This window comes from Schistocerca piceifrons, chromosome 8 (assembly GCF_021461385.2).
Source record: "Schistocerca piceifrons isolate TAMUIC-IGC-003096 chromosome 8, iqSchPice1.1, whole genome shotgun sequence".
NCBI classification, from domain to species: domain Eukaryota; kingdom Metazoa; phylum Arthropoda; class Insecta; order Orthoptera; family Acrididae; genus Schistocerca; species Schistocerca piceifrons.
In genome coordinates this window covers 201250867-201266261 of record NC_060145.1, presented here as the reverse complement: position 1 = coordinate 201266261, position 15395 = coordinate 201250867, and the positions used below count along the sequence as shown (strand labels likewise).

The 15395-nt window shown below is 42.2% G+C and overlaps 1 protein-coding gene across 1 annotated transcript in view; it reads left to right on the top strand.

Moving 5' to 3' along the window:
* Positions 1–200: 200 nt before the first annotated feature.
* LOC124711731 (protein vestigial) overlaps positions 201–15395 on the top strand; it is a 521042-nt gene continuing 505847 nt past the window's right edge. The window contains exon 1 of the mRNA XM_047241940.1: positions 201–480. Within this exon, the coding sequence (XP_047097896.1) occupies positions 355–480 (126 nt within the window). The 5' untranslated portion in view covers positions 201–354. The remainder of the gene's footprint in view (positions 481–15395) is intronic.

The following is a 15395-nucleotide window of genomic DNA, read 5'->3' as shown; positions in this document are numbered from 1 at the left end:
GGCGGCTCTCCGATTGGTCCACTCCGGCGACTGCGCCGCGTCGCGATTGGGCAGTCCGGTCGGCGGTGGGCGGGTCGGAGGGGCGCTGTGGGCAGTGCACCGCCGTCACGTGACGTGAGGCGGTGCCGCTCGGGGAGGCGTGGCCGACGGCGGGAGGGGCGCGGCGCGGCGCGGCGCTGCTCGCCAGTCCGGCTCTGGCCGCCAGCCCGATCGTTTGCCCGCTGTTCGGCTGTTTGTTTACACGCGCGCTCTGCGCTCGGCGCCGACACCAGTGCGTGGCGTGGCGTAGCGTAGCTGCGAGGCCGGCATGCCCATGCCCGCGCTCTCCCGCTCGTAACGGCGACGCCCGGCCCGATGACGATGAGCTGCCCGGAGGTGGTGTACCAGGCCTACTACCCGTACCTGTACCAGCGCGCCGCCGCGGGGTCGGCCGCCTCCACGCGCACGCCGCCCTTCCCGGCCTTCTCGCAGTATGACCGGGTACGTCGCAACACGCCGCCTCCACCGCCGCCTGGATTACTGTGCTAGTTGCTGAGTGCTGTGGTGTTCGGTTGCCAGCGCGCTGTTCGTTGCGATAACATTTTGATTCCACATCTGCAGTTAGTAAAATTCTTTCGGATGTGTGACCCCGCCGAACTACAATACTCAACATTTCAGACGCTGTCAATTGTCAGGGCGACGACTATACAGGGTGAATCACCTAACACTTGCACCACAAATTATTATTATTAATAATATATTTGTCCGTACACAATTTGGTACAGACACATCGAACATGTCAGGAACAAGTAGAAATAACATACAGATTGAGAATTACTAAAACCGACAAACTGCGCGGACGGATTCCTGGCTGCAAATGGGAGAAGAAAGGTCCCCCGGACATGCGTCCGAAAACTCATCGTTGCCACGGTAGGTGGCGCTGACAAATAAAAGTTCCTCTGATCACGTGCGCTCTCTGCAGCCCACAGGCGTTGATTATGGACTGATGATGCTAGTTCTGGTAGAGGTTGCTTCGTCGGTAAAGAGGATTGACGACAGAAATCCCATAATTGTGATGGTCTGGTGCAGAAATCATCAACAAAATCCTTCCCGTGGAGGGATATGGCTCAAATGGCTCTGAGCACTATGGGACTAAATATCTTAGGTCATCAGTCCTCTAGAACTTAGAACTACTTAAACCTAACTAACCAAGGACATCTCACACATCCATGGCCGAGGCAAGATTCGAAGCTGCGACCGTAGCTGTCGCGCGGTTCGAGGCTGAAGCGTCTAGAACCGCTTGGCCACACCGGCCGGCTGTAGAGGGATATCCGCTGCAGATAATCATTGCACTCGTTCTAGGTGGTGCGGATAGTAGCGGTTGTCATGCCAAATACACATAATCGTACTTTGGCTTCTATTATGCTGGTGGGCCATTTGCCTGGAGCCTGTAGGACACGCTCCTCGAAATCCAGTGTATGCACAGTCCGCAGCATCCTTACACGTTCGTCTTTTTGAAAGGGCCCATGATCACACAAACGCTCAAAAAGGAGTTAAAATGTTGTGTGATGTGGTTGGTCTCCGTCAGGGTACTTGTTTTGGTATAGCCGTGTTGCCTCTCGATCGTTTCCATCTCTTCTTGATCCTGATCGTGTTGCTTGCAGTACGCTGCAGTCAATCACACTGCCCGCAACATACAAGGAACATTCAGCACGTGGTCAAAGGACCTTTGTTTCGTGGCATCTACCGTGACAACGGTGCATTTCCGGACATCTCTTTATAGTGCCTTTTTTCCTCCCTTTCCAGTCAAGAATCTGTCCGTGCAGTTTGTCGGTTTTAGTAATGTTCACCCTGTGTCCACGAAAAACATTAACAAATCAGGATAGGATAAGATGAGGATAGGGGAGGGAAATCGTCCATGGCCGAATCGAAGGAACCATCCCAGCATTCGCTTTTCCGACAAGGGGAAACCATGGAAAACTCAAATCAGGATGGCCGGACGGGGAACAAACCTCATTCCTTCAGTATGGAAGTCCGGTGTATTAAGACAGCAGTAGCCACATCGCTCGCTACATGATTAGAAGGGAGAGCAACAAAATACAACGTTTACATTGTGAGAACAACACGCATAATACGTAAGTAAGTGAAAAGAAATTTTGAAAATAAAAACACTACTGAAAAAATAAAACAAAACATGAGCAAGTTACATGACACTGCATTCAAGTACAAAATGCTCAATAAGACAATGAGTGATTTAAACAAAAAACATGAAACTTTGATTTAATACGCTCCTCAAAAAAATAAAATACAAGAGCACATTATATGGTAGGTACTTCTAAAAGATATGAAGCACGAGCACACGAAACCCTACCGACACTAAAACCATCACAATTAGTTTAGCATCAGATCCTTCCTCAGCAGAGGTGTGTCACACTGCGTCCGAAACAGAGGTAACAGAAGACCAACAGCAGAAACATTCTTTGTAGAGACAAACACAGCACTGACGTACTTAGTTAACAGAATCAAAAGAATCCAACAATAATGGAAGACCTTGTAACACTATAAGCTAACTTAAGCATTTACGTTAACAAACACTTCTGAGCAAGAAATGATTTTAACTCTGATCTAAAAGTTGTTTCCATCTCCAGCGTCTTTACGTATGTTGGCAGCGCATTATGAACAACGGCACCAAAGTGGCTCACATTTGTTTCACATAGAAGGCACTGTCGATACGCGGTTTCCACAGAACTGAACTGTAGGCAAGAGCGCGTGTTTGCACCCAGTACACAGATTTTGAGACGTTGACGAAAGTGCAGTTTTTTGCAACAGTTTCAAACTTTTAAAAGGGACAGTGCGTATAGACAAAATCCTAGAAGTGGAGTAAATGAGAATGTGTAGTGTTGTTCGTTGCAGGAAGCTAGTGCAGGTAGTTTACGAGTTATCGTATTGTGAACTTTGCAAACATCGGCAGCCACTTCATTGCTTACATCCTACGCGACGATGTTACGTTGTTTACACTGTGTTGTGTGTACACTGTGACTGCACTGCGACGATCCTGACACTTAGCTTGTGTTAGATGACGTAGTAGTTCGTGCTTGGAAGATGGTATTTCCCAATGGGAAAAAAGGCGGCCATGCTCGTGGTTTATGATGAATGCAGGAAGTATGCCTTTCGTTCGTGTACCGTGTACGCTTCTCAAAAGAATTACAGATGATACGAAACGGCTGTCACCGCTGCCAGCACTGCAATTTCCGCTGAAATGTAAGAACGTATGCAGGAATCGTTCGACGTCAGACTGCAAGCTTGAATTGACACTAGTGGTGGTCATTTTGATCGCAGGCTTTGAGCGTACATTGGTTCTTCACATGTCAGACTCCAAAGAGGTACTGCATTCACCCCTGTTTGTCGTTCGTATGTCCTCAGCAATGTCCTATTTAACAAGACATCCCGGTTACATTAACATTTGTGTTGGGCTGCACATACGCATCCATGTGAAATTCACATTCTTTTGTGCTATGACATGGAACGGACAACTTCGGTGTTTACAATGTTCAGACTACGATATCTCGTAAATTACTTGCTCTAGACTTCTGTAACAAACACCACTGATGCTATCATTTAGTATTCTCTGATTGTGGTACTATCAACAGGCATTATTCCATTGAAATATTTGTGCGTTCTTAAAATAAATACACACATGAAACTCCCAACACTCTGTGTATAGTCTGGGTAGGCGGGCCCCTGCCTATCATTCCAATCTGTGCTAAGGCCCTGCAGTCATGGACTGTGCGGCTGATCCCGGCGGAGGTTCGAATCCTCCCTCGGGCATGGGTGTGTGTGTTTGTCCTTAGGATAATTTAGGTTAAGTAGTGTGTAACCTTAGGGACTGATGACCTTAGCAGTTAAGTCCCATAAGATTTCACACACCTTTGAACATTTTGAACACTCCAATCTGTGAAATCTGCATATCAATGGCACCTTCAGCTATCGAAATATTTGTGGTGCAACTACTGGGTGAGTCCCCCTGTATCAGTTGTTCGCTTTCTAAGTACGTTCGGCACGGTAACTTAGCGAAAGTCGAAAGACTGTGTGCGACTTCGAAATTATATTCACTTGTTTCCGGTTGCAACCAACCTTAGCTTTCAGTAATGTGTGCTAGTATGCTGATTTTGTTGTAGATATTTTGTTTCCGGGTTAACTCCCCTGTGCCGAGTTGTGATTTGTGAAGCGATCGTTTTATAAATGAGTGACGAACATGATGTTGCTTCATTGAGAGTGACACTTTCAACTCCTTTCACTCCTGTTTGTGGAAGGATAGCTGTGCTTCGGAGCCGATCACGCAAAATGATGCTAAAGGTTGTGAAATGCTGCGACACTGAAAAACAGCAAAGCGAACTGCTATACCCGGTTGCTCAGACGAGAAAGCGAGCTACTTCCTACACAGGAAAAAACGTGGTCAGCCCAAAGAATATCCGAAAGTGTAGTAACACTCATACTGGCGAATTTATAGAATAACTGCTACGTATTTTGTAGCTTCAGTGAACATATTATCAAATTTAAATCATTTCATTTCAAATACGTATATCATCTCTGTATTTTCGAGCTTCGTGTGTTACGTCTGTTTCTGCTTACTACTGTATGAAGACGCACTGAACTCACTACCCTCTGCTAATTGCGCTTGGCTAGGTTGTCTGCGTCAAAACAGTTGCGTCTTTATTTACATAATGTTTTCATTACACGGGTGCAGTTAGTTTCTGTAAAATTGTTTCATATATATGACCGCGCCAAACTGTAGAATATCCCAACGTTTCGTACATTATTACGAGTTGCATTATCATGTTGAAGATCTGCACACACTCTGTTTTGACTTCACGGCTGTAGCTAGTCTCAACAATTTTTTTTTTTTAAATGTAGATATTCCGACGTTTCTGGAACTATTACAAGCGTCCGTCGTCAGAGTGAAGACCTATACAAAGAGTATACTGCGTGACGTAAATGTTTTCATAAATAATGTCAGAAAGGAGGCTAGCTTATTCTCGCAAAACACAAATTTTTGTGGTATGTTTTACCCACACATTGTAGCATTTGCGAATCCTTACTGCAGATGTTATTTATTACGTCGTATAACGAAATAAATACGTGTTTCATGCAATATTATTCAGCCTCTGGTTAGTTCCCTGCCCCCCCCCCCCCCCGCCCCTAATCTCACCGTCGTCTGCAGGCTTATTATGCTGCTTGTCGATTACTATGCTGTTCGTTGCCCGTGTGCTGATTGTTCCCATAATGTTGACCCTAAGGCTGCAGGTGGCCCTACGAAAATCCTTCCAGAATTGTGACTACACCGAAGTGTAGAATTTTCCAGCTTTCTGGAAACTACTGCATCTTTTACGAGTTGCGACGTCGTTGCAATGAGGAAAGACAGCGATTTAGTTTTAATTCTCTTTAACCCCAATGCTTATTCTCAACCGAATATTGGTTTATTATCGGTTTTGGACTGTGATGACCATTTTCAGATCTATTTTCTGATGTAAACACTAATTATTTTATTTTTAACTACATAAGGTAAAGTGCCAGGCAGTGCTTCTATACATCCGTAGATATTAAATACAGACTCGGTGATAAACATACCTGAAAGTCAATATTTAAAAAAGTACACGGAATAAAAAAATACGCCAAAAAGGTGGCGGCAGTTAAAATCAGTTTCGGAATAGACCTAATCCAGCATGCACAGAAATAAAAACGATTATGTAGTACATTACACACATATGGCAACAGTGCCTACTATTACCATACCTGATGCAGCCTACACTGCACATTTATAGATATTTATATTTTTCCAGCGTAAAACATATGAACATGCTCATAACAGACCGAAATCGATAGTAAAAAATTGATGTACATTTGCGATCAAGCACTAGGATTGAAGAAATTTGGAATGAAGTAGTACAGGTATCCGTAAGGATCACGATCTATGCAGTGGACGTCCCGCGTGAAGCAGTTGTTTCAAGAACGTCATGAACAAAATCGGCATGATCTAACAAAACATAAAATCCTCTCGTTCGTGATATCCACAAGCTTCAGTACCTGAGAATCCTTAATGCGCAACTTGATCACTACGTCCTACAATCAAACAAATCAGTGATTTTTTTGTTCTTTGGGGCCCGCAGTGAAAAATATGTCTTTCAATGACATGATTATTATGAATAAATCCAGCTACACTGCTAAATAAATTGTTTATATTTATCTAATCCACGATGAGCCCATTTCGGAAAATTGCCATAGTCAGGTGCTGTGTAACATCGTTGCGGTCATGTCCTGTCTGTTTTAGAATTATTACTTTCTCCCAGATGTACAGTGGCGTTGTACGTCGGATATTACTTGTTTTCCATTTGTGCTATTTTTCTGACGGCTTGTCATCCAAGCTGTCAGAAAAATAGCACACATGGAAAACAATCGTGAATTAGATAAAATGTAAACAATTTACATAGCAGGGTAGCTGGATTTATTCATAATAAAATCATCGATTAACAAAATATTTATTCACCTTCATGGTATCGATTATGTGTTCTCATTCAAAAACTTTTTTCGGTGACACACCGATCTATATCGTTCGTCGGGGTGTAGATTAGGTTGGAAGGTAACAATTTGGTCGTGAGTTGACAAAACCCAGAGATGTAAATACAAATTAAGAGTTGAGATGACAGACAAGTTCAAGATAGAGTTCATTCCATATTTAACGCGCTTCATCTTCGACGAGAATTTGTGCGCTTGTTAAATAAAAACAAGGTAAATAAGGAACGGATGTCTTTTTTGGGGTGGATTTCTTATGCAAACTATCTTTACATCAGGTTATGCGTATTAGTACGATGCCACTACGTCTGTTTTTTGAGTACGTCATATAGCATGACTGTGTTAAAATAGTGTCTGATCACAAGTTCTCCAGCAAACGATGTCTTTTTTCATAAACTAGTGTTAAGGTATGGCATAAAAAATCTGAAGATGTGCAGAAATAAGATTGAATGAAACAGTATACTTAAATTTGTGATTTCCAAAAACCGGTGAATTCTATTTCCTACCGTAATTTTTGGATGCGCTGTTACTGAAGAACATATTCCAATGATGATCGTTTCATGAATGTTTCGGAATATCGAAGTAAGGTTATCATCAAATAATGGTACGTACATGTGCGAGAAAAATTTTTTTATTGCCTGACAAATACTTTCCATTTTCGTTGCATTCGAAAAATCTTGAAAATATGAGTTCAGGGACAGAACGTCCACTAAACTTCATAGTGAGACTAGTCACAAAAATTTCCTGAATTTAGGGACAGAAGCCGTCGACCAAGCGTCCTTTCTCCACTGTGTCATGTAAACATTGGCTAATATAGCTCGGACCGATGTTTTCCCTTCAGGTTCAGAACATTAGTACTTTTACAATTAGATCCTGTTTGCCAGAATATCCGTATAAACATGTATACACCACAAGCCGTCGTACCAGTATTAATTACCGTAGCGATTTTCAGTTCAATTCTGTCCGTGAATTTAGCAAAGGAAAAATAATGACTTCCTCTATGCCCACGAAAGTGAGCTGATTTTGTTATTTACTATCATGATCCTCAAATGAGATTTAGGATGGTGTCAGCAGAACTCTCTTTGTCTTCGTATAATAGTGTTTTTCTAAATTAACCTAACAGGGTTTCGTGTGAGCAATATGTCTTCCAGAGATTCCCGGTATGCTGCAATTTCTCGCACTCATTCGTTAAATTTTTTAGTATGGGCCATGAACACCTGCTGACCCGACATGTGCTCCAAAAGCCGGTGCAATGCTCTTGAAATGGTCCCAGTAATACACTTCATGCAATCTCAATTACTGACAGCATTACTCGATTACCGCTAGAATAAAAAAAAATTTCCGTGTTATCATTCGTTTTAAGAAACCTGAAATCGTTCATGAAACATCAGGGATATTCGGGTTTATCTGTGAGCTTGTGTTATAAGCACGCCCGCGAAGGTCACCTGCTTTCTGCTGCTCTCGACATGTTTGCAGTGTTTCTACGAATGGAATTATTTATTACTCCTGAGAAGCGTTCTTGCTTAGTTCTTCGATGTATCGTCAGTGGGGTTGTTTATAAAGCGTAGCTTTATTTGTATACGGTTAGTCAATCCTAGCTACTGCACCTAAAGCGGACTTGGACATACTAAATAATGTAAACATGAAGTTCAGTTTGCTTCCCTCTTTGTAAAGAATCCTACTGTAGGTACCTGAGAATCTATACACACTTCTGCTAGTGTGTAATGAGAATATCAACATTTGCAAATAGAAATAATTAACATTTGCTTGTTTGCATGCGAATAACGCCGCGCGGGAGCTAAAATACTGCGATTTATTTGAGTGTTAGGACTGTTCAATAGGTAATGTTATAGCACCTGTTGTTCTTTGCGTGTTTGCTATGCAGCCACTTAGCGAAGGACCTTAATAAAGTCACAGAGTCGTCGGATGCGAGATAAAATTGTATTGAATTTTCATATGTAAATGACATATCAAAACGGGCTTTTTTTTTAAATTCCCCCATGTGGAGGCGTCGAGCTTGTTTGTAACTCATAATTAAATAGGTACAAGTTTTCATGTGTGTTTGTGCTGTTTTGGAAGCAGAACTGCAGGTATTACATCTACGCTACGGAATGCTGTGCGGCGCTTTGGATCTCGCCACTGATAAAGCATCAGTTGTGGGTTGAGTCAGATGCGCGTAGCGGTGAAGTATTGTGTAGCGTGCTCTGAGTTGCCATACAGTGCATTTTCTTCCCGACGTGTTTCTTTGCTGGTCCGTATCTTCTACTTCACTGGCGCCACCCCTGAAGATCATCGTGACGTTTGCAAGTTCTCAGGCGCCGTCCGGCGTTTACATAGTTTCTGGCAGAGAATGTTCCTAAATTCCGCTTACAAAAATGCTCGAAGTTCTCTGGTTATACGGTGATTTGAAAGTGAAACTATGGTCAGTTACCGTACAATAGGGGAGGAGTGAACCGCTCTATTCTCACGTTTGCTGAAAGTAAGAGCGACTGTAATTTATTGCGCTTCTTATAGTTACATATGTATAAGCAAATAATTAATTAGATAACAATAACCAAATCTAATCAATGTTCCAGTAATCGAAAAGCACGCTGATCGGCAATGACGTGTGTTATGAGACGCATGTGTACTGTTAAGTTTCGTCGGCACCCCAGCCAAGGCAATGCTGCAACGTTATATAAGCAGTAGTTACCAGAGGCAGTATAAATTACGATCACTCACAAGCTCAGCCGACGTTACCAGGTAGAACACTTTTTTTTTAAATATATTGCTTCGAGTAGCATCTCATCCGACACCGCTTTCTATTCAGTGATCTAGTTGGCTACCTCTGTATCAACTGAGTGTTTATAATGGTAATTTATAGCACAGTAGATACTCGTATCTCAGTTCCTGCGAATTTCATAATTTGCCAATATGTTTGGAATTACTTATTTCTGTATTTCAAACAGTGAATAATCAGCACGTTACTGTTGTTTCGGAAACTTGGATCGGCACATTACTGTTGCTTCGGAAACGTTGACAGGGAATGAAATGAAAACTACACTGATGCACAGAAGGAAACCCCTGCGCGCCAGGATCACCAAAACGCATTCCAACCTAAATAAAATGCTTGCATAAACAGGAAGAGTGTTGCGAGTTTTTATCGTTCTATCTAACATTTCTATTTAGGTTTGAAAATTACTAAAGAGAAATAAATAAATTACTAAGAGAGATAAACGCTGAACTCGATGTCTGCGTAGTGTCTGCGTCACACACGTTCATTCTGCCGGCCGGAGTGGCCGAGCGGTTCTAGGCGTTACAGTCTGGAACCGCGTGACCGCTACGGTCGCAGGTTCGAATCCTGCCACGGGCATGGACGCGTGTGATGCCCTTAGGTTAGTTAGGTTTAAGTAGTTCTAAGTTCAAGGGAACTGATGACCTCAGAAGTTAAGTCCCATAGTGCTCAGAGCCATTTGAACCATTTGAACCATTTTTATTCATTCCATGCGTACTCATCATTTTCGTAGCTCCACAAATGACTTCAAAGATTTTACTGTAAGGGCGAGAGCGTTTGGAGAAAGCAGTGGCTGTACTATTCGTGAGAAATAAAACTGAAAACCTTCTTAATGTGTGTAGTTCTTAGAATTTTCTCCACATACCGTTAAAATTTGCGAAATAGGTGAGGCTGCAGCGATATTCTGTTACGTGTACGGAGATCTTTTGACACCGGACATGACTGACACTGATCTGAAACAATCGCGGCCGGATTAGCGGACTATTTGATACGCCAACACAACTGAGTTCGAGCGTTTTCCGTCTCTGATTACCCCGTTGTCCACGGGTCGCTAAATTCTACTCTTTTTAAGCGTTTTAATACTCAGTTTCAGGACACCTGAGTGCTCAAATCCGTTTAACAATGCGAACTGTCTCGAGAGCGTGTTAACTACCCGTCCATCATCCGCGTGAATATTTGGTGTTGCCGCGTTATAAACCACGGTATTACTGTCTGTCATTATTTGTGTACAGCCCTCTGTGCCGACACTGCAAGATACGTAACAGGAAACTACAGTAAGGGTTGGAGTCAGTTTGGAATTATCGGCAGTGTCATGTATTTGTTTCTGCAAGCTAAGGAAGTAGAACTTCAACACAGATTGTGTACAAAGTGTTTCGAAATCCCTACCACTCCCTTTCACCATTGTTTGAAAGCATTAGTCGTCAGCTACACAGCCAATTCATTGAATTCTTTGATTCTTTAACATAAGAACAAGGAAGCAACAAAAGCTGTGACTGTCTCTAAGTATTCAGTTTTTTTCCGGTCATTTTTCATCACAACTAATTAGGTATGACGGTTTTTGTCCATCTTCAGTTATTCGAAATCGCCCTTCTTTATTTTATATGTTGACTATTTTTACGTTTTGCTTTGAAACACAATTTATCTTTTACAGTGGCATTTTGATAATGCAAAATGAGAGAGGGAGATATAAACACACTCATTAGATCGTATAATATATGGAAAGAGAGGTTCTCGAATGATTGTAAGTACACAGAAAGACACTTAGTTACATGCTAGATAAATACCTCTTCAGCTTTTTTAAAAAAAAAATAATCTTTATTCAAAACTACAAATGATACATGATTAACCCACTACCTAAGTACATTAGTGAGTCTTAAGTTTACATTTACATTATAATTACTGCAGCTAGATTATTATTTACTACGGGTGTTTTTATACTTCTACTATTGTTCCACTATGGGCATTTCTAAGTTTTGCTACTATTCAGTGGTTCATTTTTCATTGATTACTAAGTTACCCATGAGGTTAATTCACTACGTCTAGTTCCGTTTGTATGCTACGTTGTACAGTACCCCTTCAGCTCGGACGAAATGTCCGTAAACTTATTTGAATGTACGCTAGTGACGTTGCACCGTGGAGGTGTAAACTTTTCAGTTCGACGACGTTCGCGACATAATAAATTCTGCGTATTTTGCAGTGAGTAGGCTTATACATAGCAGATGCGACGAAAGTTGGTTAGAGAGAGCTCTCACAGTTTGGACGAGAACAACTTTCCTCGTAAGAGAAAAATTTCACGAACAAATATTTTGTACCAAAATTTTATTCAAGTGCGCTTAAGCGGACATTGTGGCACACAGATAATTATCCATAGATTTGTTCTTTGTTTTAATGTATTTATTTTAAATGATTAATACTTTAATTATTTAAAAATTAACTTTTAACGCATTAACATTAGATTCAGTAGCAGAAAATAATTTCTTAAGCTCAATCGGTACTGAGTGGGTCGGTGTTGGCACTGGTCAGGCTCACTCTACCAAAATTGCAATGATCATACGCTGACGAAGAGTTATTGATATATTTCCATGGTTCACCACCACAGTAACATTATTTATGAATAAAAACTCTTCCGTCAGTTCATAAAATTCACACATTCATATTCAACAAAGGCACTGAAAAACCACACCATTAAATTCCCTAAAACAACCACCACCACCACCCCACGCACCACCAACGCCATCACCACTGCATCACCATCATCATCTTCATCAACATAGTCCCGACAATTGCCTTAGGCCTTAGGGGTACAACAGTAAATCTGAATCAGGACAGCCGGACGGAGATTTGAGTCGGCGTCCTCCCGAATGTTCTTCCAATATCTCACCACCTTACTTGGTTTACAGAGGTTGTCTGCAATAAACGCGCGTTAGTTTCGGACACGACTGGGACTGATTTTCCAGACAGTTTGTTATTACATTTTCTGGCATAATGATATTACGACTGTAAAGCGGGATATTTTCTTTCATTAGGCTTGGTGTTCCAGAATATGTAGCAGATCTGCAGTTCCAAAATATATACAGCATTTTTTTCAGGAAGTTCTGCCATATGACAGACCAATACCTACGGAACAGATCTGGCGAAATTTCGTTGTCGTTAGCCTGTTGTTGTCGTGAAGTGTCTACCGTGAAGCGTGTGTATGTCTATGTCTAAGAAGTCAGCAGCCACTGAACTCTACAACTCCAAAGACTACAGAGCGCCGTAGGAACGAAATATTCCCGTCTTCTTGCCAGCTCGACGCAGAGCAAATCAAACAAAAAGGTAGACTAGTAATAGACATTATCCTAGTTCGAATTAGGTTCCGCCGTCGTAATTGTTCTGCTGTTTCGCCGAAGAAAAGCAGGCACATAAATAATTAGAAACTGTTTATGAATTGCCTCGTCCGAAGCATTTCTTCGATCTTATTAGCAAAGGCATTACACCCTGCGAATATATAAGGGACGATCGAAAAAAATTCCTTTAGAAAACCACACTTACCCCTTGCTTGCTAGTTGGTGCTTGTAAGCCCGCATCGGAATCGCGCTGGGTTGCATGTACGCTGTGGTAACGACCTCAAACGGAAACTTGGTGATCACCCTCTATAATAAGTTATCTCTTTTTTTCTTTAGAGTAATAAGTTGGTCACGTTACACGTGGATTTGAGGCGGAATGGATTGAATTTTCATAAAGTTTCCTTTATCTATTTTTCCAATGAAAGAATATTCTAAAAACGTGCAAGCAGACGGCATTTCGTGATGTGAACGAGGAAAAAAACCAAGCATAAAATCCGCTAAGTAAAATTGAAGTCTTTTGTAACGAACTGTTTTTCCATCTTTAAAGCAACCCGAATTGTAAGTATTTTTCATTACAGATCACTGATGTTTTATTTCAATAAAATGAAATACGTTTGGTGACAAAACGCGCATATTCTTTTACTTCCGAGACGAATCAAAATGGTTCAATACATATAAAGCAGCTTCCGAGAATACGGCCAATCAAATGGAGAATCGACATCTACATACACGCTCTGCAAGCCACCATACGGTGCATGGTGAAGGGTATCTACATTCCCTTTCCGGTGTCATTTACAAAAAATGGAGCAAGGGAGAACGGAAGTCTGTAAGGTTCAGTAAGAGCCCTCATTTCTGTTATCTTGTCTTCTCGGTCATTACGCTAGGAGGATCGTTCTGCTCTCTCACGCAAAATGCGGCTTTACTACACTTTCTCATTAGTTTCGCGAAAAGAGCGTTTCCTTCTCACCATTTGAGTTCACGTAGCTTCTTCAAATGGCTCTGAGAACTATGGGACTTAACATCTATGGTCATCAGTCCCCTAGAACTTAGAACTACTTAAACCTAACTAACCTAAGGACAGCACACAACACCCAGCCATCACGAGGCAGAGAAAATCCCTGACCCCGCCGGGAATCGAACCCGGGAACCCGGGCGTGGGAAGCGAGAACGCTACCGCACGACCACGAGATGCGACGTAGCTTCTTCGTACTCTCTCTGAATTGCTTCTATACATTCCTATAATCTGAGCTGATGGAGATCCCAAACATCTGAGCAGTACTCAAGAGTGGTTCTCAAAAGTGTTATGTACGGAGTCTCCCTTATAGATGAACTACACTTACTAGAATTCTCCCCACAACCTGAAGTCACACTTACTAGAGTTCTCCCGACAGCCTGAATCCGACCATTCACCTTCCGTACAACAGATAACACATGCTTGTTCCATTTCATGTCACCCTTTACTACGCCTTGTGCCTTTGCCCCGCATCGACGCAGGATCGGCATGGTTATTAACGAATCTGCATGGTTGATTAAGGGCTGGCTGGATGCCCTGCTTGTCGCCGCCCCCTAAGCCCCCTCCTTCCGGTACGGAATAGCCACATTTACATCATACTCTACATCTACCCAAAGGTGTATGGCGGAGGGTACTTCTGGTACCATTAACAGATTCCCCTCCCCCCGTTCCACTCGCAAATGGCTTTTGGGAAGAATCATTGACAGTTAACCTCTGTATTAGCTCTGATTTTCCAAATTTTCTCGACGTGGTCATTTCACGAAATGTCTGTGAGAGGAAATAATATCTGATTTGATCCATTATAAACGGTTCTGAAAGCCTGCGACTGTGAACAACATATTTGTTTATAAATAACTCATCTGCTACCAGTTACGATTTTCTTTATTTTATTTTTCTCACGACGCGTTTCGGGAAATGATTCCCATTTTCAAGTCCGTTTTTCGTGTCAAAAGGAATGACATAACAAACACACAAAACGCACTTGAAAATGGAAATCATTTTCCGAAACGCTTCGTGCGAAAAATTAAATAAAGAAAATCGTGACTGGTAGCAGATGAGTTATTTATAAACGAACCTAAGGAAATAATATGTTTTCCGACTCTTCCCGGTATGTGTTCTCCTGAAATTTCAACAGAAAATCCGTCTGTGTTACATAAAACCTCTCTTGCAGCCTCTGCCACTGGAGTATGTTGATCATCCCTGTAACGCTTTCGCATCGATTAAACGATCTTTTGACGTAACGCTCCGCTCTTTGTTGGTCTTATCTACCTCTTCTGTCAGTCCTACCTTGTAAGGATCCCAAACTGATGAACAATACCTGGGAATCGGTCGAACACGCACCTTATATGCCACTTTCTTCGTGGAGGAGTTAAATTTCCTTAAGATTCTTCCTATGAATCTCAGTCTGGCATCTGCTTTCGCTACTGTTTGTTTTATATGGTCGGCCGCGCTAGATAGCCGTGCAGTCTTGGGGGCCTTGCCACGGTTTGCGCGGCTCCCCCCGTCGCAGGTTCGAGTCCTCCTTTGGGCATGAGTGTGTGTGTTGTCCTTAGTGTAAGTTAGTTTAAGTTAGATTAAGTAGTGTGTAACCCTAAAGACCGATGACCTCAGCAGTCTGGTCCCATAGAACTACCACAAATTTCCAATTTTTTTTAATATCGTGATTCCGCCTAAGGTCGCTCTGGATAGTTGCTCCTAGATATTTTACAGTAGATACTTTTTCCAGCAGTTTGTC